The sequence below is a fragment of the Capra hircus genome, chromosome 20, assembly GCF_001704415.2.
Source record: "Capra hircus breed San Clemente chromosome 20, ASM170441v1, whole genome shotgun sequence".
Lineage (NCBI taxonomy): Eukaryota > Metazoa > Chordata > Mammalia > Artiodactyla > Bovidae > Capra > Capra hircus.
Window position 1 is genome coordinate 9,969,642 of NC_030827.1, and position 24,359 is coordinate 9,994,000.

General features: G+C 41.7%; 1 protein-coding gene across 1 annotated transcript in view; it reads right to left on the bottom strand.

Annotated features, from left to right (window-relative positions):
- MCCC2 (methylcrotonoyl-CoA carboxylase 2) overlaps positions 1 to 24,359 on the bottom strand; it is an 80,510-nt gene that overhangs the window by 39,046 nt on the left and 17,105 nt on the right. Inside the window, exons 5-6 of the mRNA XM_005694592.3 lie at positions 21,554 to 21,681; positions 19,948 to 20,060 (exon numbers count right to left, since the gene is read on the bottom strand). Of these exons, the coding sequence (XP_005694649.1) occupies positions 19,948 to 20,060; positions 21,554 to 21,681 (241 nt within the window). The remainder of the gene's footprint in view (positions 1 to 19,947; positions 20,061 to 21,553; positions 21,682 to 24,359) is intronic.

Sequence of the window (24,359 nt, forward strand, 5' to 3'; positions counted from 1 at the left end):
GGGTACATCAGTGTTCTGTCCTATTAGTCTCTCTACTTTCAAGTTTGAAATGTTTTATGGGCTTTTAAGTTTATATCAGAAACAAAGGACACAGTTTCACCTTATCACCCTGTTCTCTGCACTGGAACACTAGAATCCACTCAAACTACTTCACTATCAAAAACGTCAAGGAACTAGAAAAGAGTCACAACGATGGGAAAATATAAAACAGGGCGATTTTCAAAAGATCCAGAGGGGCACAGCGGGGTTCCATGAAAACAACATGGAGCAAAAGGAGAGCAAAGAGGAGCAACGGCCAGGGAGTAGTGTTCTGAGACCAAGAACTGGCGGGGCGGGGGGTGGGGTGAAGGAGACAAAGAAAGACGAGTTATTTTGTCAAAATGTCGTAAGACAAAAATGAGGGAAATAAAACTAAATGCCATTCTGCCATCTCAGGATGGAGAGAAAAGATGTATCAATTTAGCAAAAGGTCTCTCAAGTGAATAGCTGACAAATTATCAGCACATCTAGTCAGGGAATTTTACCACATTCCTTTTCTTGGGCTCTAAAATCACTGCAGACGGTGACTGCAGCCATGAAATTAAAAGATATTCGCTCCTTGGAAGAAAATTACGGCAAACCTAGATGGCGTATTAAAAAGCAGAGACATCACTTTGCCAACAAAGGTCAGTATAATCAAAGCTACGCTTTTTCCAGTAGTCATGTAAGGATGTGAGAGCTGGACCATAAAGAAGGCTGAGCACCAAAGAATTGATTCTTTCCCTGGTAAAGAATTCACCTGCAGTGCGGGAGACATGGATTCGATCCCTGGGTTGGGAAGATCCCTTGGAGAAGGGAACAGCTACCCGCTCCAGTATTCTGACCTGGAGAAGTCCATGGACTGTATAGTCCATGGGGTTGCAAAGAATCAGACATGGCTGAGCGACTTTCACTTTCGAACTGTGGTGCTGGAGAAGGCTCTTGAGAGTCCCTTGGTCAGCAAGGTGATCAAACCAGTCAATCCTAAAGGAATCCTTTAGGATTATCCTAAAATAATCCTGACTATTCATTGGAAGGACTGATACTGAAGCTGAAGCTCCAATATTTTGACCATCTGATGCAAAGAGCCAACTTGTTGGAAAACACCTTGATGCTGGGAAAGATTGAGGGCAGGAGGAGAAGGGGGCGACAGAAGATAAGATGGTTAGATGGCATCAACGACTCAATGGACATGCGTTTGAGCAAAGTGAAAGACAGAAGGACAGGGAAGCCTGGCATGCTGTGGTCCATGGGGTCACAAAGAGTCAGACGTGACTGAGAGACTGAAAAGCGACAAAGAACACTTCAGATGCCTTTTCTCTGCAGAAGCTCTATAATCAAGGAAATCAACAATCCACTTCTCCAAAGCCAGAGAAGATATCACAAACATATAGAGAAGACCTTTGCTAAGGAATGGGTAGGAGACTGTGGCAGGCGGCTTCTAAAACACCCCCCCACCCCGCTTCATCATCCTAGACTCTTGGTATTCACGTCCTGTATGACCGCATTGCCTTGAGTGTGTGGTGGATCTGGTGATACGCCTCTAACAAATGGAATATGGTGAGTGATGGGACATCACTGCTGTGCCCAGGGTATGGAAGACCGTGTCTTCCGTCTTGCTGGCCCTCTCTCTTGCCCACCTGCTTGCACACTCTAAAGCACCAGCTGACATGCTGTGACGTGCTGTATGGAGAGCCCCACAATAGGAAAGAACCTACAACAGCTCAAAAGGAGCTAAGAAAGGCCTGCAGAGGACTGAATCCTGTCATCAGCCAGTGATACGGGGTGGAGCCTTGAGAGGATGCCGTCAGTCATGTGATCCAGCTAAGTGCAGAGCTCCAAGATCCAGCTAAGCTGTGCTCAGACCCTGAATCCATAGAAACTGCAAGACAATAAGCATTGTTGTTTTAAACTGCTATGTCTGGGGATAATTTGTTCTGCAGTAATGGAGAACTAACACAGAGATCAAAAACCATCTCCCTCATGTGACTGCACCTGAGGCACATCTGAAGACCTGGGATAATCCGTGTGTGAAGTGCTTTGCTGCTGTTGCTCTTTAAGTGTCTGTGAACTGTTCCTCTGGTCCAGAGGTGGGACACAGACCAGCACTAGCGCTCTGTACCACCCTGGAGAGTGATGAGAAACCAAGGGAAAGACAGGGATAAACTGAAGCCATTATGCTAAGTAAAAGAAACCAGTCACAGAAGACCACTTACTGTGCAATTCCATCTATACACAATGTCCAGAAGAGGCACATCCATAGGCTACCTGGAGGGACTGAGTTAAAAAATGAGATTAACTGCCAGTGGGTGTGGCATTTCCTTCTGGAGTCATAAAATTGTCTAAAGCTGATTCAAGCCTGTAAATATCCTAAAAGCCACTGAATTTACAAATTAAATGAGGAATTGTATAGTATGTGAAATATATCTCAATAAATTACTTTTCTATTAAACTTATAAAATTAAAACAAAACACAAGAGTTAGAGTTACTAAGTACATCAGTTCAGTTCAGTTCAGTCGCTCAGTCGTGTCCGACTTTGCGACCCCATGAATCGCAGCACGCCAGGCCTCCCTGTCCGTCACCAACTCCCGGAGTTCACTCAGACTCATGTCCATCAAGTCGGTGATGCCATCCAGCCATCCCATCCTCTGTCGTCCCCTTCTCCTGCCCCCAATCCCTCCCAGCATCAGAGTCTTTTCCAATGAGTCAGCTCTTCACATGAGGTGGCCAAAGTACTAGAGTTTCAGCTTTAGCATCTGGATTGAGTGGATCTCCTTGCAATCCAAGGGACTCTCAGGAGTCTTCTCCAACACCACAGTTCAAAAGCATCAATTCTTTGGTGCTTAGCCTTCTTCACAGTCCAACTCTCACATCCATACATGACCACAGGAAAAACCATAGCCTTGACTAGACGGATCTTAGTCGGCAAAGTAATGTCTCTGCTTTTGAATATGCTATCTAGGTTGGTCATAACTTTTCTTCCAAGGAGTAAGCGTCTTTTAATTTCATGGCTCCAATCACCATCTGCAGTGATTTTGGAGCCCCAAAAAATAAAGTCTGACACTACAGAAGAACTGTACAAAAAAGATCTTCACGACCAAGATAATCATGATGGTGTGATCACTAGTCTAGAGCCAGACATCCTGGAATGTGAAGTCAAGTGGACCTTAGAAAGCATCACTACGAACAAAGCTAGTGGAGGTGATGGAATTCCAGTTGAGCTATTTCAAATCCTGAAAGATGAAGCTGTGAAAGTGCTGCATTCAATATGCCAGCAAATTTGGAAAACTCAGCAGTAGCCACAGGACTGGAAAAGGTCAGTTTTCATTCCAATCCCAAAGAAAGGCAATGCCAAAGAATGCTCAAACTACCACACAATTGCACTCATCTCATACATTAGAAAAGTAACGCTCAAAATTCTCCAAGCCAGGCTTCAGCAATACGTGAACCATGAACTTCCAGATGTTGAAACTGGTTTTAGAAAAGGCAGAGGAACGAGAGATCAAATTGCCAACATCCTCTGCATCATCAAAAAGGCAAGAGAGTTCCAGAAAAACATCTATTTCTGCTTTATTGACTATGCCAAAGCCGTTGACTGTGTGGATCACAATAAACTGTGGAAAATTCTGAAAGAGATGGGAATACCAGACCACCTGACCTGCCTCTTGAGAAATCTGTATGCAGGTCAGGAAGCAACAGTTAGAACTGGACATGGAACAACAGACTGGTTCCAAATAGGAAAAGGAGGACGTCAAGGCTGTATATTGTCACCCTGCTTATTTAACTTCTATGCAGAGAACATCATGACAAACGCTGGACTGGAAGAAACACAAGCTGGAATCAAGATTGCTGGGAGAAATATCAATAACCTCAGATATGCAGATGACACCACCCTTATTGCAGAAAGTGAAGAGGAACTAAAAAGCCTCTTGATGAAAGTGAGAGTGAAAAAGTTGGCTTAAAGCTCAACATTCAGAAAATGAAGATCATGGCATCCGGTCCCATCACTTCATGGGAAATAGATATAAGAATCAATATTCTCACATCTTTCATCAATAACAAAGAGAGGCTATTCTAGTTCTAAGCATCCAACACAAAACTTAATATCCCTAAAGCAAATTCTGAAAATAGAAATAAAAGAACACAGTGAAGGCACCACTGTCACACAACCTCCTCTTCTGTATTTAATTCTGAGTCCTTCCCTCACTCACAAAATAAGAGTCAGCGTGTACTGAGAGCTCTGCCTCTGTGCCTACCGCTGTTTCTCACAGACTTTGGGGACCCCAGGGCCCAAACAGCACCGAGGACTTTCCAGGCCCCAAAGCATTTGTCCAGAGTACAGTGAAGACCTTACACGGGGCCACACTGAACAAATGATCCAGAACCCCAGAAGGGAGATTCTGCTGCCTTCTCTACTAAGAAGACACTAAAAGGACATAAGGAAGCTCTGTGGCCATAAACCGCTCGGGCCACACTCAGCACAGACATCACAGCGCCCTCATCTGCATCAGAACGCCAGACCTCCCGCCACTCCACTGAGAGGCCACTATCCACTCCTTCACCTTTGAGCTGGGCCTGCTCTGTGACACAGACAAACTAAGAGATCCCTCTTGCAGGGTCGGCAGGGCCATGGCGACTCACAAACTTGAATCCAGAGCAAGAGAACAGCAAGGGGCTAAGGATGACGTGTAATTGACAGTAACAGTCCTCGTCATCACCGCCACGGGCAGCATAGCAAAAGCTGTCAGTGAAAGGAAACGAGAGGCTAAAGAACAGAGGGAAGAGGCTGGAAAAACTTTAGACAAACTTTCATTACCCTCCAGGCCTTCCCTGCACAAACAGAGGCTGGTTGTCATTGCACCAAAAACAAATTACATATTGTAGGTCAGCAGCCTGCCCTGTGGACGGGGTCTGTGAGATGAAGTCAAGAGGTTTTACATCTAATTCTGAGAAGCTGCGTGAACCCTAGACCTCCATCTTTCCACTGAAAAATTGCAGAAGACCATGCAGTTCAAAGGCTCTCTCTGATAAATGTAACAGAACCTGGGGACAGGTATTTTCAGCTGCTTGATGGAAAAGCCATTAAACTATCATTTTTTTTAATCTCTCATCTTATTTCTTTTTCCTTTCAAAGTAATGTAGGAAGCAAATACTGCTGGTATCACACTATTTGCTTCTATCCTTGGGTGGGGAAGATCCCGTGGAGAAGGAAATGGCAACACACTCCAGTATTTTTGCCTGGAAAATCCCACGGACAGAGGAGCCTGGCAGGCTACAGTCCATGGAGTCACAAAGAGTAGGACACGACTGAGCACAAGGCACCTAAAGAGTTACCATTAAAAAAATAAAAGCCATAATACACACATATCAAGTCAATAGCTGTCTAGAATATAAGAATATTATCAACTAAACCATCTGATCACACTGTTGATCCTAGAACATGCATGCTTATCTGTGCCCAGTGGATAGGATGAAATCTACACAGAAAACAAAAAATCCACCTTACCCAGAACATTCTGCTTCTTCCCCAAGCTTTTTTATCAGAGAACTTCAAAACAATCAAACAGAGTGGTTACTTCTACCCCTGACCCTGTCTGGTTTCATGAGCAGGTTCAAGTGCATTTAAAAAATAATACTCAGTGTTCATCCTAAGACCCTCAAAACATTTACCAAGGTCTGAAGCAAATAAAATAAATTACAAAAATAATAAGCTAAGCCAAAAGGGATAAGAAGGAAATGGTAAGAAAAAGAGGAAAGTAAGGACATTTGAGAATAACTTCAGGTACATCTCCAAAAAGAAGAAGGGGCAGAAATACAAAGAAGAAAAAAGGAAGAAAGGCCTGAGGAGCTGCAACTAGCATGGCTAGGTGAATAACGCCTATGTCAGAAGAAAAAACTGTTAATAAAAACAGAAATACTTGTTGCTGGTGTAGTAAGGATCACAGTAAAACAAGGAAGAGAGTTAATGCATCAGAGCTAAGAGCAGTCCAGACTAGACTCTCACTAGACTATAAGAATTAATGGCAATGTAAGATCTGAAGAAAATAAACACCAAGATCCCACTTCTGAAGAGAACTCTAAGTCTCACACTTAAAAAGTCAGCAAAGCGGGAGCCACAAAAGAAAGTAAAGACTAATGGACACCAATATGCCAAGTCTTTAAACTTCAAAAACAAATCAGGGGTCCTAAAACCTATGAGAAAGTAAGGAAAAATGAAACAGAAGACAATACAGAGTGTATCTAGTTAACTGTTTTTTCTCGAGTGCAAAAACAAAATTATTGGACCTGGAAGATCTGTAGGAATCTAGTCACATCTTTACAGCTGCAAAATATAGGACATAACGGAGATATTGTTGTACAGAGACATACTTCTTAGAAACGGATAAATGGATTTAAAATGGTCAAGGTTAATACGACTAAACAAAAACCAATCTTGGGGAGGAAAACAAGAATTGCACCAACACAGAAAGTTAGTGTTCACTGGGCTTCCCAGGTGGCTTAGTGGTAAAGAATCCACCTGCCAGTACAGGAGACACAACAGATGAGGGTCGATTCCTCTGTTGGGAAGAGCCCCTGGAGAAGGAAATGGCAACCCACTCCAGTATTCTTGCCTGGAGAATCCCATGGACAGAGGAGCTGGTGGGCTTCAGTCCTCAGGGTTGCAAAGAGTCAGACACAGCAGACCACATATTGCTCACTATCCAAATGCATGTACATAACATTACTGCATGGAGAAGGCAATGGCAGCCCACTCCAGTGTTCTTGCCTGCAGAATCCCAGGGACGGGGGAGCCTGGTGGGCTGCCGTCTACGGGGTCGCACAGAGTCGGCCACGACTGAAGCCACTTAGCAGCAGCAGCAGCAACATAACTGCAATTACAACAGTGACTTCTTTATGCAGTAAAATAAAAAAAATAAAATACAGTAAATAATGAAACATGGGATTTTCCAGATGGTGCAGTGGTAGAAGAATCTGCCTGCCAATGATTAAAACACAGGAAACAGAACCACTTTATAGCCATAAAGAGTTTCACTCTTTTAATAAATTATTCAGTTCAGTTCAGTTCAGTTCAGTCGCTCAGTCGTGTCCGACTCTTTGCGACCCCATGAATCGCAGCACACCAGGCCTCCCTGTCCATCACCAACTCCCAGAGTTCACTCAGACTCACGTCCATCAAGTCAGTGATGCCATCCAGCCATCTCATCCTCTGTTGTCCCCTTCTCCTCCTGCCCCCAATCCCTCCCAGCATCAGAGTCTTTTCCAATGAGTCAACTCTTCACATAAAATGGCCAAAGTACTAGAGTTTCAGCTTCAGCATCATTCCCTCCAAAGAAGTCCCAGGGCTGATCTCCTTCAGAATGGACTGGTTGGATCTCCTTGCAGTCCAAGGGACTCTCAAGAGTCTTCTCCAACACCACAATTCAAAAGCATCAATTCTTCGGCGCTCAGCTTTCTTCACAGTCCAACTCTCACATCCATACATGACCACTGGAAAAACCATAGCCCTGACTAGACGGACCTTTGTTGGAAAAGTAATGTCTGTGCTTTTAAATATGCTATCTATTAGGTAGGCAAATAAATGTGTTGGGATGTAAATAATCCAATATTGTCTCTAGTCCCAAATGGCATAGACTTTAGTAGGGGAAATTAGTCAGGATATATCTAGATAAAAGGGATAAATGCCACTAGTAAGGCAAAGTGCAAGAATTACAGGAGTTGGGTGAAGAAAAGATTACTTCCAGTAAGGGATTCTTGGAAGTTTTCCTGGAAAAAGTGGCATCTAAGATGGACTTTGTAAAAATGGGTTAGAGAAGACAGATCAATCCATTTGGATTAGGGCAAAGAGGGCTCAGTGGATCTGAGCAGAAACTCATGAAGACCATGGTACACATGAAAAACAGCAAGCAGTTCAGACTCACGGGAGTTTACAGTGCATGAGCCATAAAGCTAGCAAGTTAGGTTGGAACCAGATCACACAAGGTCTTAAGTGTCAGGCTACAAAGTTTGGTCTGAAAAACGGGAACAAGATAAAGAATAACCCTGTAGTCATGTGTAATTTCACTGTGTAATCGCAAGGTATTTGATTTAGGTCATACCTAAATGGCCTAATGGCTTTCCCTACTTTCTTCAATTAAAGTCTGAATTTGGCAACAAGGAGTTCATGATCTGAGCCATAGTCAGCTCCCAGTTTTGTTTTGTTGACCGTACAGAGGTTCTCCATCTTCAGCTGCAAAGAATATAATCAATCTGATTTCAGTGTTGACCATCTGGTGATGTCCATGTGCAGAGTTATCTCTTGTGTTGTTCGCAGAGGGTGTTTGCTATGACCAGTGCATTCTCTTGGCAAAACTCTGTGAGCCTTTGTCCTGCTTCATTTTGTACTCCAAGACAAAACTCACTTGTTACTCCAGGTATCTCCTGATTTCCTACTTTTGCATTCCAGTCCCGTATGATGAAAATGACATTTTTTTTTTTTTTCTTTGGTGTTAATTCTAGAAGGTCTTATAGGTCTTCAAAGAACCGTTCAGCTTCTTTGCATTAGTGGTTGGGGCATAGACTTGGATTACTGCGACACTGAATGGTTTGCCTTGGAAACAAACAGAGATCACTCTGTTGTTTTTGAGATTGCACCCAAGTACTGCATTTCGGACTCCTCTGTCAACTATGAGGGCTATTCCACTTCTTACAAGGGATTCTTGCCCACAGTAGTAGATATAATGGTCATCTGAATTAAATTCTCCCATTCCAATCCATTTTAATTCACTGATTCCTAAAATGTAGATGTTCATTCTTGCCATCTCTTGTTTGACCACTTCCAATTTACCTTGATTCATGTACCTAACATTCCAGGTTCCTATGCAATATTGTTCTTTACACTATCGGACTTTACTTTCACCACCAGACACACCCACAACTGGGCACTGTTTCCACTTTGGCAGAGGCAGAAGATATTAAGAAGAGGTGGCAAGAATACACAGAAGAACTATACAAAACAGATCTTCATGTTCCAGATAACCACAATGGTCTGATCACTCACCTAGAGCCAGACATCCTGGAGTGTGAAGTCAAGTGGGCCTTAGGAAGCATCATTACAAACAAAGCTAATGGAGGTGATGAAATTTCAGTTGAGCTATTTCAAATCCTAAAAGATGATGTTGTGAAAGTGCTGCACTCAATATGCCAGCAAATTTGGAAAACTCAAGAGTGGCCACAGGACTGGAAAAGGTCAGTTTTCATTCCAATCCCAAAGAAAGGCAATGCCAAAGAATGCTCAAACTACTGCACAATTGCACTCATCTCACATGCTAGTAAAGTAAGGCTCAAAATTCTCCAAGCCAGGCTTCAACAGTATGTGAACTGAGAACTTTCAGATGTTCAAGCTGGTTTTAGAAAAGGCAGAGGAATCAGAGATCAAATTGTCAACATCTATTGGATCATAGAAAAAGGGAAAGAATTCCAGAAAAACATCTACTTTTGCTTCACTGACAACACTAAAGCCTTTGACTGTGTGGATCACAACAAACTGGAAAATTATTAGAGATGGGAATACCAGACGACCTTACTTGCATCCTGAGAAACCTATATGCAGGTCAAGAAGCAACAGTTAGAACTGGATATGGGACAGTGGACTGGTTCCAAATTGGAAAAGGAGTATGTCAAGGCTGTGTATTGTCATTCTGCTTATTTAACCTATATGCAGAGTATATCATGCAAAATGCCAGGCTGGATGAAGCACAAGCTGGAATCAAGATTGCCGGGAGAAATATCAATAACCTCAGATATGCAGATGACACCACCCTTATGGCAGAAAGTGAAGAGGAACCAAAGAGCCTCTTGATGAAAGTGAAAGAGGATAGTGAAGAAGCTGGCTTAAAACTCAACATTCAAAAAAATAAGATCATGGCATGTGGTCCCATCACTTCATGGCAAATAGATGGGGAAACAATGGAAACAGTAACAGTTTATTTTCTTGGGCTTTAAAATCGCTGCAGATGGTGACTGCAGCCATGAAATTAAAAGATGTTTGCTTCTTGGAAGAAAAGCTATGACAAGCCTATACAGCATGTTAAAAAGCAGAAACATTTCTTTGTCAACAAAGTCTGTCTAGTCAAAGCTATGGTTTTTCCAGTAGTCACGTATGGATGTGAGAGTTGGACCATAAGAAAGGCTGAGCACCGAAGGATTGATGCTTTTGAACTGGATGTTGAGGAAGACTCTTGAGTGTCCCTTGGACAGCAAGAAGATCAAACTAGTCAATCTTAAAGGAAATCAGTTCTGAATATTCATTGGCAGGATGGATGCTGAAGCTGAAGCTCCAGTACTTTGGCCACCTGATGCCAAGAGCTGACTCATTAGAAAAGACCCTGATTCTGGGAAAGACTGAAGCCATGAGGAGAAGGGGATGGCAGAGTACGAGACAGTTGTATGGCATCACCAACTCAATGGACATGAGTTTGAGCAAGCTCCGGATGCTGAAGGACAAGGAAGCCTGGCATGCTGCAGTCCATGGGGTCACAAAGAGTCTGACACAACTGAGCAACTGAACAACAACATTTGTATATAGACAGAAAAGACCTGAACTATCTATGGTAAAGACAGAACGCACTGGTCATAGCAAACACCCTCTTCCAACAACACAAGAGAAGACTCTACACATGGACATCACCAGATGGTCAACACCAAAATCAGACTGATTATATTCTTTGCAGCCAAAGATGGACAAGCTCATACAGTCAGCAAAAACAAGACCAGGGGCTGACTGTGGCTTAGATCATGAACTGTTTATTGCCAAATTCAGACTTAAATTGAAGAAAGTAGGGAAAACCACTAGACCATTCAGGTATGACCTAAATCAAATCCCTATGATTATACAATGGAAGTGAGAAATAGATTTAAGGGACTAGATCTGATATACAGAGTGCCTGATGAACTATGGAATGAGGTTCATGACACTGTACAGGAGACAGGGATCAAGACCATCCCCATGGAAAAGAAATGCAAAACAGCAAAATGGCTGTCTGGGGAGGCCTTACAAATAGCTGTGAAAAGAAGAGGGGCAAAAAGCAAAGGAGAAAAGGAAAGATATAAGCATCTGAATGCAGAGTTCCAAAGAATAGCAAGGAGAGATAAGAAAGCCTTCTTCAGTGATCAATGCAAAGAAATAGAGGAAAAGAACAGAATGGGAAAGACTAGAGATCTCTTCAAGAAAATTAGAGATACTAAGGGAACATTTCATGCAAAGATGGGCTCGATAAAGGACAGAAATGGTCTGGACCTAACAGAAGCAGAAGATATTAAGAAGAGGTGGCAAGAGTACACAGAAGAACTGTACAAAAAAGATCTTCACAACCAAGATAATCACGATGGTGTGATCACTCAGCAAGAGCCAGACATTCTGGAATGTGAAGTCAAGTACGAACAAAGCTCGTGGAGGAGATGGAATTCCAACTGAGCTATTTCAAATCCTGAATGATGCTGTGAAAGTGCTGCACTCAATATGCCAGCAAATTTGGAAAACTCAGCAGTAGCCACAGGACTGGAAAAGGTCAGTTTTCATTCCATCCCCAAAAAAGGCAATTCCAAAGAATGCTCAAACTACCACAGAATTGCACTTATCTCATACACTAGTAAAGTAATGCTCAAAATTCTCCAAGCCAGCCTTCAGCAATACGTGAACCATAAACTTCCAGATGTTCAAGCTGGTTTTAGAAAAGGCAGAGGAATCAGAGATCAAATTGCCAACATCCTCTGGATCATCAAAAAAGCAAGAGGGTTCCAGAAAGAAAGAAAGTGAAGTCGCTCAGTCGTACCTGACTCTTTGCGACCCCCATGGACAGTAGCCTGCACCAAGCTCCTCCGTCCATGAGATTTTCAAGGTAAGAGTATTGGAATGGGTTGCCATTTCCTTCTCTAGGGAATCTTCCCAACCCAGGGATCGAACCCAGGTCTCTCACATTGTAGACAGACAATTTACTGCCAGCGAGTTACAGAAAAACATCTATTTCTGCTTTATTGACTATGCCAAAGCCTTTGACTGTGTGGATCACAATAAACTGTGGAAAATTCTGAAAGAGATGGGAATACCAGACCACCTGACCTGCCTCTTGAGAAACCTGTATGCAGGTCAGGAAGCAACAGTTAGAACTGGACATGGAATAACAGACTGATTCCAAATAGGGAAAGGAGTACATCAAGACTGTATATTGTCACCCTGCTTATTTAACTTATATGCAGAGTACATCATGAGAATCGCTGGGCTAGAAGAAGAACAAGCTGGAATCAAGATTGCCGGGAGAAATCTCAATAACCTCAAATATGCAGATGACATCACCCTTATGGCAGAAGTTGAAGAGGAACTTAAAAACCTCTTGATGAAAGCGAAAGAGGAGAGTGGAAAAGTTGGCTTAAAGCTCAACATTCAGAAAACGAAGATCATGGCATCTGGTCCCATCACTTCATGGGAAATAGATGGGGAAACAGTGGAAACAGTGTCAGATTTTATTTTGGGGGGCTCCAAAATCACTGCAAATGGTGACTGCAGCCATGAAATTAAAAGACGCTTACTCCTTGGAAAGAAAGTTATGACCAACCTAGATAGCATATTCAAAAGCAGAGACATTACTTTGCCAACAAACGTCCATTTAGTCAAGGCTATGGTTTTTCCAGTGGTCATGTATGGATGTGAGAGTTGGACTGTGAAGAAAGCTGAGCGCCAAGAATTGATGCTTTTGAACTGTGGTGTTGGAGAAGACTCTTGTGAGTCCCTTGGACTGCAAGGAGATCCAACCAGTCCATCCTAAAGGAGACCAGTCCTGGGTGTTCATTGGAAGGACTGATGCTGAAGCTGAAACTCCAACACTTGGCCACCTGATGTGAAGAGCTGACTCATTGCAAGGATACTCACAGGGATTGGGGGCAGGAGGAGAAGGGGATGACAGAGGATGAGATGGTTGGATGGCATCACCAACTCGATGGACATGAGTTTGAGGGAAATCTGAGAGTTGGTGATGGACAGGGAGGCCTGGCATGCTGCAATTCATGGGGTCACAAAGAGTTGGACACGACTGAACAACTGTACTAAACTGAACTGAATGTGTTATATGCCCAGCATCAAAGGAGTACCTAGGGGTACAAAAGTAAGAAAGATTTACCTAAACAGATTAAGCAGGGGAAAAAGCAAAGAGTCAAAGCTGACATCAACGTTTCAATTGTAGGGAAAAGAGCAGGAAGAAAGCACCATCAACAGCACACAGAACACCAGTGAAGGGATATAAATCAGCAGGGAGAGCTAAGTGCACAGTGTCTGGTTGGAGCCTAGGGTACCAGCAGGAAATCCATCCAAACAACAGAACCTTAAGGGTAAATAAGTGGGGGTGGAGGGCAGGCATGTCATAAAATTTTATATACCACTAAGGACAAGTGGGGTGGGAGGGTTAAATGAAGAGAGGGGGAGGAGGAAACCAGTGGCCTAAAGAGAGAGAACTTCTTCACTGGTGGCCCAGCCAATAAAGAACCTGCCTGCAATGAGGGAGTCAATCCCTGGTCCAACGGAGATCCCCTGGATAAGGAAATGGCAACCCACTCCAGCATTCTTTCCTGGAGAATCCCATGGGCAGAGCAGCCTGGTGGGTCACGTGGGGACCCACAGTCCACGTGGTCACAAAGAGTTGGACACAACTGAGCAACTAACACACACACACACACACACACACACACACGGAGAACTTCAGGAAAGGGAAACATGACAAAACCAACAGTCTGTGTGGTCTCAGGAATGAAGATACTGGGCCAAACCATAAGAAGTCTGGTAACCCAGGAAGAAAAGCTTCATGGAACAGCAGAAGTGAAAAGATCCTTTTCTTTGGGCCTCATTTCTGGGGGTACTTGTTCTTTAAAAAAAAAAAAAAATGGAGAGGAAGTCAACAAGATAGAACAGTGCTCACAAATATCTTGAGTTTTTCAGTAAAGCTTCAGTGCAGATAACCAGTTTAGCATTCATATATTTGGGAAAAGACTAGAAGAGGCACCATAGATGCTAGTGTATGATAACAATTAGATTTTTTTAAATTTGACAAGGTTCATAGAATGTAGGGGTACTTCCCCGGTGGTCCATTGGCTGAGACTCCATGCTCCTAATACAGGGGGCCTGAATTAGATCCCTGGTCAGGGAACCAGATCCCATACACCACAACTAAAAGATCCTGTTTGCTGCAACTAAGACCCACACAGTCAAATAAATAAATATTTATTAAAAAAAAAAAAAAAAAAAAGAACACAGAAAGGCAAACCATAACCACAAACAATCCTACTGGCATGAAATACAAAAAAAAAAAAAAAAACGTTAAAAGAAGGAGCTCAATTAAGGAAATACTGATGTTAAAATTTTTAGGAAATATGGACCTTCCTCTTGGTCCAGTGGTTAAGAATCCACCCGCCAACAGAGGGAACGTGGGTTTGATCCCTGGCCGGAAAGATTTTGTATGCCGGGGATCAGCTAAGCCCATGCACCACAACTACTGAGCCCACTCTCTAGAGCCTGTGTTCCACAACAAGAGAAGCTACAGCAACGAGAAGCCCTGGCATGGCACAGCCCAACTGGAGAAGAGTCCCCGCCTGCCGCAACTAGAGAACACCCACACAGCAATGAAGACCCAGTGCAGGCAAAAATAAATAAATGAATAAAATTTTTAAAACGTTTTAGGAAACAAAAATTAAATACGCAAACTGAAGGCATTCAGTCAAATGCCTCAGACATACTATTTTATGATAAGCAGATAATTGCTTATTAAAAATATAAGACACTTTTAATTGTAAAAAGACTTGGTTTTTAAAATACTCTCAGCTTCAGGTTCCACAGGAACAGAGACTCTACCTAGTTTTACTCACCAGTGCAGGGCCTGGCTTAGAGTAGCTTCTCCATAAATATTTGCTGGATGTTGGTCGACGTATTATGTGGTTTCTACAGAAGCTACATGAACCAAAAGCCATAGCACAGAAGAAGCATGCAAGGTGGCAGAAGCCTACAGTGGGTTCAGTGTCCACACTCTGGAACCTGTGAATGTGATCTTACTGGGGGGTGAAAGGGGTAGGCTGGGAGGGGTGTGGGGGGAGGTCTTTGCAGATGTAATTAAGTTAAGGATCTTGAGATAAGATCATTCTGGATTACCCAGGGGTAATTCAGTGACAAGAGTCCTTATAAGAAGGAGATAGGACGCAGAGCAGAAGGCCATGTGAAGACTGAGACAGAGACTGGAGTCATGCGGCCACATGTCAAGGGAACGCCTGGAGCCATCAGAAACCCAAGAAGATGAAGAGTCTTTCTTAGAGCCTTGTGAAGCAGCGTGGCCCTGGTGCTACCTTGATTTCAGACATCTAGCCTCCAGAAAATTCTCCTAAAAGACAAAAGATCACAATAAGAATTTCTTACCAGATAATGGATGGAAGGACTGACTGTGCAAAAGTGAACAAAGTTGAAGTTTCTGTTTAGATAAACAAAGCATAGAGGTAGTCAAGGTCTCATAACAGTAACCTGCTAAGTCACTTAGCCGTGTCTGACTCTTTGCGACCCCATGGACTGTAGCCCCCAGGCTCCTCTGTCCATGGAGTTTTCCAACCAAGAATACTGGAGTGGATTGCCATTTCCTTCTCCAAGGGACCTTTCTGGCCCCAGGGATCGAACTTGCATTTCTTAGATCTCCTGCATTGGCAAGAGGGTTCTTTACCACCAGCGCCACCTGGGAAGCTCACATAACAGTAACAGTAAAATACAGAATAAAAATAACAATACATTGTATTGGTAGAATATAAAGAAGAGATATAATAATTGCAGGTGATGACTAATCAGAGTATTAATAAAAATAGTAAAAACTTAAGAAATTCAATGACAACAACAAAAGACCCAAAGGAATGGCATACATTTCAAACATACAAAAAAGATTAGAGTAAAATAAATATTCTTTACCTAATACCCAGTCTCAATAAATCTTGACATTTAGCTAACTTTACTTCTGAATTTTTTTAAAAGAATAAAATATTTCAGATACAGTTGAAGGCTCTACGGGCCTCCTACTGGCCTTTTTCTCTTCCCTCCCACCTCAAAAGTAACCACTGTTCTAGAGTTGAGTGTATCTTTCCCATGTACCTATTTAGACACAAATAATAGATTATTTGATATATTTAACATTTGCATACAGAGCAACTGGTTATACATTTACTTTTTTTTAACCCAACATATTCTTAGAGACTTATTTCTATTGATGCATACAATTCTAGTTTGTTCATTTTTTTAAAAATTCTTTTTAGTTGGAGGACACTTGCTTTACAATATTGTGATAGTTTCTGCAATACATCAACATGAATCAGGCATAGGTATACACATGTTCTCTCCTTTTTGAACCTCCCTCCTACCTCCCACCCCATCCCACCCCTCTAGGTTGTCACAGAGCACTGGATTGAGCTCCCTGCATCATACAGCAAATTTTCAGAGGCTATCTAATTTTACATGGTAATGCATATGTTTCAATGCTACTCTCTCAATTTGTCCTGCCCTCTCCTTTCCACTGTGTCCACAAGTATGTTCTCTGTGTCTGCATCTCCAGCGCCCTCTTGCTGATAGGGTCATCAGTACCACCTGTCTAGATTCCGTATCTATATGTTAACATACAATATTTGTCTTTCTCTTTCTGACTTACCTCTCTCTGTATAATAGGCTCTAGGTTCATCCACCTCATTAAAACTGACTCAAATGCATTCCTTTTTATGGCAGAGTAATATTTCACTGTATATATGCACAACAACTTCTTTACATATTCATCTGTCTCTGAACATCTAGGTTGCTTCCACTGTCTAGCTATTGTAAATAGTGCTGCGATGAACATTGGAGTACATGTGCCTTTTTGAATTATGGTTTTCAGGGTATATATGCCCAGTAGTGGGACTGCTGGTAGTTTTAGTCCTGATTTTTTTAAGAAATTTCCATACTGTTCACCATAGCAGCTATATTAAGTTGCATTCCCACCAACAGTGCAAGAGGGTTCCCTTTTCTCCACATCTTCTCTAGCATTTATTGTTTGTAGATTTTTTGATGATGGCCATTCTAAGTGGTGTGAGGTGATATCTTACTGTAGTTTTGATTTGCATTTCTTTAATAATGAGTGATATTGAGTATCTCTTCATGTGTTTATTAGCCATCCGTATGTCTTCTTTGGAGAAATACCTGTTTAGGTCCTCTGTCCACTTTTTATTGGGTTGTTTGTTTTTCTGGTATTGAGTTGAATGAGCTGCTCATATATTTTAGAAATTAATCCTTTGTCAGTTGTTTCATTTGCTATTATTTTCTCCTATTGAGGGTTGTATTTTTACTTTGTTTATAGTCTCCTTCACTGTGCAAAAGCTTTTAAGTTTAATTAGTTCCCACTTATTTTTGTTTTTATCTCCATTACTTTGGGAGGTGGGTCACAGAGGGTCTTGATGTGATTTACGTCCAAGAGTGTTCTGCCTATGCTTTCCTCTAAGAGTTTTATAGTTTCTGGTCTTACATTTAGGTCTTTAATCCATAGTTCATTCATTTTAACAGCTGAAGATTATAACTCTCCCATGAACGGTCATCTACTGTGTTCTTTAATCTTTGTTATAAAAAATAATGCTACAAGTAACATTCTTATGCATGTCTCCTCATACATATACTAGAATTGCTCCAGAGTATCACCCTAAAATAGCAATTACTCACTGTCCTTCCTTTTTAAAAACTCGTTTCCTTTGGAACTAACCTTTACTACAGCATAACAATATTCCCATATTTAGTAGATTAATCTGACTAGGCTTTCTGTGGAAAAAGACTAACTTTTGTATTGATCATCCTTTGTCTCTTTATTCAGTTCTGTTTTTCTTTATAAAACTTATCACAGTTTGAAATTATCATGTACTTGAGATCGGTTCGAGATGGCAGAGTTCAAAGACTGTGCTCATCTTCTGCCAAAGCAGCAAAATCGCAACTAGCTGTTGAATAACCATCAACAGGAAGACATTCCTCCACCAAAAAGAGATACCCCACATCCAAGGACAAAGGAGAAGCTGCAATGAAATGGTAGGAAGGGCACAATCACCATAAAATCAAATGCTAATCTTGCGGGGTGGGTGAACCACAAACTGGAGAAAATAATACCAAAGACATTCTTACACAGTTCTGAAGGTTCTAGACCCCATATCAGCCTCTCCAGCCTGGGGATCTTGCCAAGGGACTGGGAATCACCAGGAAATCTGACTTTGAAGGCCAGCAGGACTTGATTACAGGACCTCCACAGGACTGGGGGAAACAGAAACAAATAGATGTGTGCACCAGGTCCCAGAGGAAAGAACACTGACCCTACAGGAAACTGAGTCAGACCTACCCGTGAGTGTGTGAGGGTCTCCTGCAGAGGCGTGGGTGGGCAATGGCCTGCCACAGGGAGAAGGGCACTGGTAGCAGCAGCCCTGGGCGATGGGTCTCAGCGTAAGTTCTCTTGGAGGATGCCAACAGCCCTATCACAGAGCCTCAAGAGGCTTCCCAGGTGGCTAGTGGTAAAAGCCCATCTGTCTATGCAGGAGATACAAGAGACACGGGTTCGATCCCTGGATGGAAGATCTCCTGGAGGAGGAAATGGCAACCCACTCCGGTACTCTTGCCTGGAGAATCCCACAGACAGAGGAGCCTGGCGGACTACAGTCCATAGTCTCGCAAAGAGTCAGATATGACTAAAGTGACTTAGCACACACAGCACAGAGCCTCTAGACTCTAGGACTTGGTCAGTTCCAAGCCAAACAACTAACAGGGAGGAAGCACAGCCCCACCCATCAGCAGACAACTGTATTAAAGTTTTATTGAGCATGGCCCTGCCCACCAGAGTAAGAGACAGTTTTGCCCACAGCCAGTCCCTCCCATCAGGAAGCTTGCATAAGCCTCTTATCCTCATCCACCAGAGGGCAGACAGAAGAAATAAGAACTACAATCCTAGCAGCCTCAGAACTAATACCACAATCACAGAAGGCTAACTAAAACGAAAAGAATAGGATTATGTCCCAGATGAAGGAACAAGATAAATCCCCAGAAAAACAACCAAACAAAGCAGAAATAGGCAACCTCCCAGAAAAAGAATTCAGAATAATGATAGTGAAGATGATAATGTTTCAGGATCTTGAAACAAGAATGGAGACGATGCAAGAAATGTTTCCAAAGACCTAGAAGAACTAAAGAACAGAGATGAACAATATACTAGAAGGAATCAATAGCAGAATAACTGAGACAGAAGAATGGATAAGTGATCTGAAGACAGAATGGTAGAAATCAATGCTGCAAAACAGAACATAGGAAAAAGAATGAAAACAAATGAAGACAACCTAAGAGACCTCTGGGACAACATTAAATGCACCAACGTTCGTATTATATGGGTCCCAGAGGAGAAAGAGAAAGGACCTGAGACAATATTTGAAGAGATAATAGCTGAAAACTTCCCCAACATGGAAAAGGAAATAGTCAACCACGTTCAAGAAGCACAGAGAGTCCCAAGCAGGATAAACCAAAGGAGAAACACAGCAAGACACACAGTAATCAAATGGACAAAAATTAAAGACAAAGATAAAATATTAAAAGCAACAAGGGAAAAAGACAGAAAACATACAAGGGAAACCTCATAAGGTTATCAGCTGATTTCTTGAAGACTAAATTGTGTATTAAATTCTCTTTGGGAACTTCCCTGGCATTCCAGTGGTTTGGATTCCATGCTCTCAATGCCAAGGGCCTGGGTTCAATCCCCAGTCAGGGAACTAAGACCCCATAAGCTGCATGGCATAGCCAAAAAAAAAGTAAAATTCTCTTTTAAGTCATCTCAGAATACCTGGTTAGCAAAGACATTTGATGCAAAAAGCAACATATCTCATTAATAAGAAATTACCTGTGTAATGCTTTTAGAAGACATAACTGCCTGATTGTAGAATATGCGGCCAAAGTGATCTCGATCTGGAAATACCTCTGCTTGTCGAGGTAAGTTTGCCCCTCCTGAGTCAACTGAAGACAGGGGAAATAACAGATATCAGTACATCTCAATGAACAAAACATCCTATCCACAGGAAGACTTGTCTCAATGATAATAGCACCAGTTCTTAATTACATCACACACAAAAATTTGCTCTATCTTTCTAAACTCTTCTGCAGCCTCTTTCTCCAATCCTCCCACACAGCCCCCTAAATTGTATTGCTTTCTTCAAACATATTAGGCTCTCCTACCCCTATGCAAAATTCCACTTGAAATATTTAGGACATTCTCTGCTTTCAGGATTAGCCCCAGAAATCACAAAAAAATCCTTAACCAGTTCAGCTGAAAATGGATCTCTCTCTCTCTCTCTTTTAAAACAATCCAAAAATCATCTACTGAATTCATGGGATAATTTTATCACACATCGCCCTCTGTTTCTCTTTTTACTGTAGATAACAGTGGTGGATAAAAATGTCAGCTGAATTCAAAACAGAATTTCATTACTTCACAGCTGTGTGACCACAGAAGCATTTCTGAGCCATTCTATGTCTCAGTTTCCCCACCTGTGAAATGAAGTAACAGCAGTGTACCACAGGGTCGTTATCAGGATGGCATGAAATAGTGTATGCAAAGCACTTAGTTCAGCACACACTGTGAGAGCACAGAGTCAATGTTACAGAAAGCTAGCTAGTCTTATACCTATCAGTGTGAGTCTTCTATTGATGTTTAATACATTATATCCTGTCTCCAATTCACTATGAGGAAGACAGACAACACAACACCCTTAACTGCATTCCCTACAGCATTGGGAACAGCAGTTGCAAGCTGTAGGGTCCCATTTGTTGTTTTCTATATGTGCAAAGCAGCTCACACTCTAAGTCAATCAGGTAAATTCACTTTCATAGGAAAAAGAAATCTCATCTGAAATGAACAACAGATACTGGTGTTTTTACAAACTAAGCTAATATCCAGGAAGTGCCAATTTTAAACTGCTTTGCTTTTATGTTCTTTTAAAAATATCCTTAAATTTAATTATTAATGTATTTTAATTCCAAATATAAATTTACTTTCACTGAAAATTAAATTTCTTTAAATTATGTTTGCCCCAATTATGTACATACTCAAGCATTTAACCTAGTACCTGACACTCAAGAGACTCATAAATATTAGCTATTATTTTTTCTTAGTTTGAATCCATTATGATGAATAGAAAAACAAAAATATATAGAAGAAAAAAACACCATTCATGTAGAGGAAAAAATAGCACACCCCAAAATAGTGTCAGGGATTCCTCCTCAGTGATGTTACAATGGGTAGTCCTTATTTACTTTTCCTCCCAGGGGGTTTAACAAAGAATAAGTATTTCTTTTGAAATTATGAGAGAAACCAATAGCTATTCTTGAAATGCCCACTGATAATGTCATATATATATATATATATATATATATATATATATATATATATATAAACAATCTTTTACTTCTCTAGCTGAATAACAGTTTACTTTACAATTTTTATAACTTGCCCAAGTAAATGCAGGGGAGCCTGTTCTGCATTGCAATTTCTTGTGCTCGTAAGTGTTTCTTCACAGTCACTGGATAGTAGGTACCTCCTTTGACTGTGGCATCATTGGCAACAATCATGCATTCTACTCTGAAAGGCAGAAATTTCATTGGAGAGAGAATATGAGAGATTTTTTTAAAGTAAAGACCAATTGCATCTCATTATAAGACACTCCCAATACAACCTGGCAATTTCCAGTATTAACACATATCACTAATTAGTAGGCAATCTTATGGTATAGGAGTTTTAATTACTGTTCATATATTCATTTATATAAAATGAATCACTTTTAATTAGTTTACAAACTCATATCTGATTTTTTTAAAGAATCATCACCCCACATTAGCAGAGAAAAACTAACAACCTAAGCCACATTTTGCAATGTTCTTTGAATGAAACAGTCCTAACACGATAAGATGACAACAACAACAAATCCAAGTCTCGAGATGAGAAAATCCCTCATGATAAACCTCAGAATTTCCTTTTAGGAAGGTTGTTTTCAAAAAGGAAAACTGAGCCATCAAAAGTATTTATGTTTCATATTTTCAAAAGTTCTTCATGTTACTGCCATATGCTTTTCTATAAAACTAAAAGAAGTTAAAAATACAACATTTATCCTGAGTAAAGTAACAATAAGTGCGAATTTTAAAATAGTATTTTTGAAAACATATACTATAATGAGTCACTAGCCATACCCTTTCTCACCAAAACCAGTTTGTCAGGTACCATGGCCCCCAGGCAACTAGCAAGAAGCGGGAAAGTGACTGAAGAGGGCCAGCAGAGAGCCTGCTGAGTGCTGCCAGGAAAACCGAGGACTGCAGGCTCACTCGAAAATTAAGAGGAGTGTGGTCTTCACAAAATTTAATCTATTTATGATGTTTTCGTTACCTCACTTTATATTCTCTAGAATTCTAAACAGTAACTTGAGTTCTTGTTGAACATGAACTAGAGAACAGCAACTGAGCCCACGACCTCAGGTAATCTTAAATTTCTTTTATTAGGGTATGTGGTTCCTCTCCTCTGAGTATCAATTTTATTCACTAGGTTATAGCAAGCATTTTCCCACATTAAAATTAACATTTTATAGAGTGGGAAGTACATTTTTAATGACTTTACCATTAAATAAATCACTTCAAAAGGAACTGAGGCTCTTGGCAGGTTGCTGGGCCATAACCCCACACCTCCAGAGCATGGTCACTCTTCCCTTCCCTGGGGGTGCTGCACAAGAAAAGCTTAAGAAGTTCTGGTGCAGGAGAGAGCCCAGGCTATGAAGTCAGGCAAAGGGAGGCTGAAATTCTGACTCTGTCACTTGCCCCTATCAACCTTGGACAAGAGACATTACTAGTAACTTTTACTTGTTCTATGGAAACATCACAGGATTTCCCTTGTGGTCCAGTGGTTTAAAAACCATCTTCCAATGCAGGGGACATTGGCTCGGTCACTGGTCTAGGAGGATTCCACATGCCCCAGGATAACTAAATTCGTGTGCCACAACTACTAAACCCATGCTTTAGGGCATGCGAACCACAACCGCTGAGCCCCAGTGCCACAACTACTGAAGCCTGCACATCCTAGAGACTGTGTTCTGCAACAGAGAACCCATCGCAGTAAGAAACCTGTGCATCACAACTGGAGAAAATAACCCCCGCTCACAGCAACTAGAGAAAGAGCACGTGCAGCAATGAAGACCTAGTGCAGCCCCCCGCCAAAAAAAAACAGAACAAAAGCACAGACATAGTACAGGATGAGAAGCAAAATAAGTCCACAAAATATTATATTAGAGACTTCTCTGGTGGTCCAGTGGTTAAGAAGCCATGCCTCCACTGCATGGGGCATAGGTTGGATCCCTGGTTGGGGAAGTAAGATCCCGCATGCCGCAAGGCACGGCTAAAACGAAAATACATACATTGTATTAGACACCTATTGATTTTGCCTATCCAGCATCTATTATATTGGCAATAAAACTAAACTTTCTTTCAGAAACTGCTTCTTCTCTGTTTTTAATCCATGTGGTTCTAGCAGGACTGACCCCAAAGTCCATCCATCTTCAGAGGTGAGCACAAGGACCACGCCTTTCTACTCAGGGTCCACGTGGCGGGTTCAGCAATGGGCCCTGGCCCTAGGTCTGTGCCCTCAGGAACTCTCCTCTTACCGCAGCTGCTAAGCTTATGAAGCAGAAGCTGGGGAAGCCTACGGCCAGCTCTGGCTCAAGGCTTGAACAGACTGCCTTGAACAAAACCAAAAACCAGCCTGGTGGCCTGATGATGCTGTTTGAACTCCTAGATCAGGCTTGGCCCCAAATTAGTTAAGAGTCAACAAATCTTTTTTTATTTAAACTAGTTTAAACACGTATCATCTGCTAGAGAAAGGGTGCTAACCATATTCAACCATATGATTATGTAAGAAAGGTCACTTTAATTGTAGCGAAGTACTTCTTTAGATGTTTTGAATAAGTGAATTCTTTTCCAGTCATACTATCCAACGCCAGAGCAGCTTCAGGAAAAAGACAAAATCTGTCTGGTCTTGGCCCCTGCCTCCATGGAATCTTGTGAGCTAAAGTGCACACTCAATATTGAGCCCTGGCTACTGATCTTCATAGAGAGCCTCAGAGAATGGGTGTCTGAGAAGAGCACCGATACAAAGTTTAACCTCTTCAGTGGAATGAAGCAAGGCTGTGTTCTGGTCCCTACCCCTCTGTTTCTCTGATTTATCACTGGGGTGTAACGTTTAGGAGTTAACGAAGGAAGCGAGAAAGAAGCAACAATGGT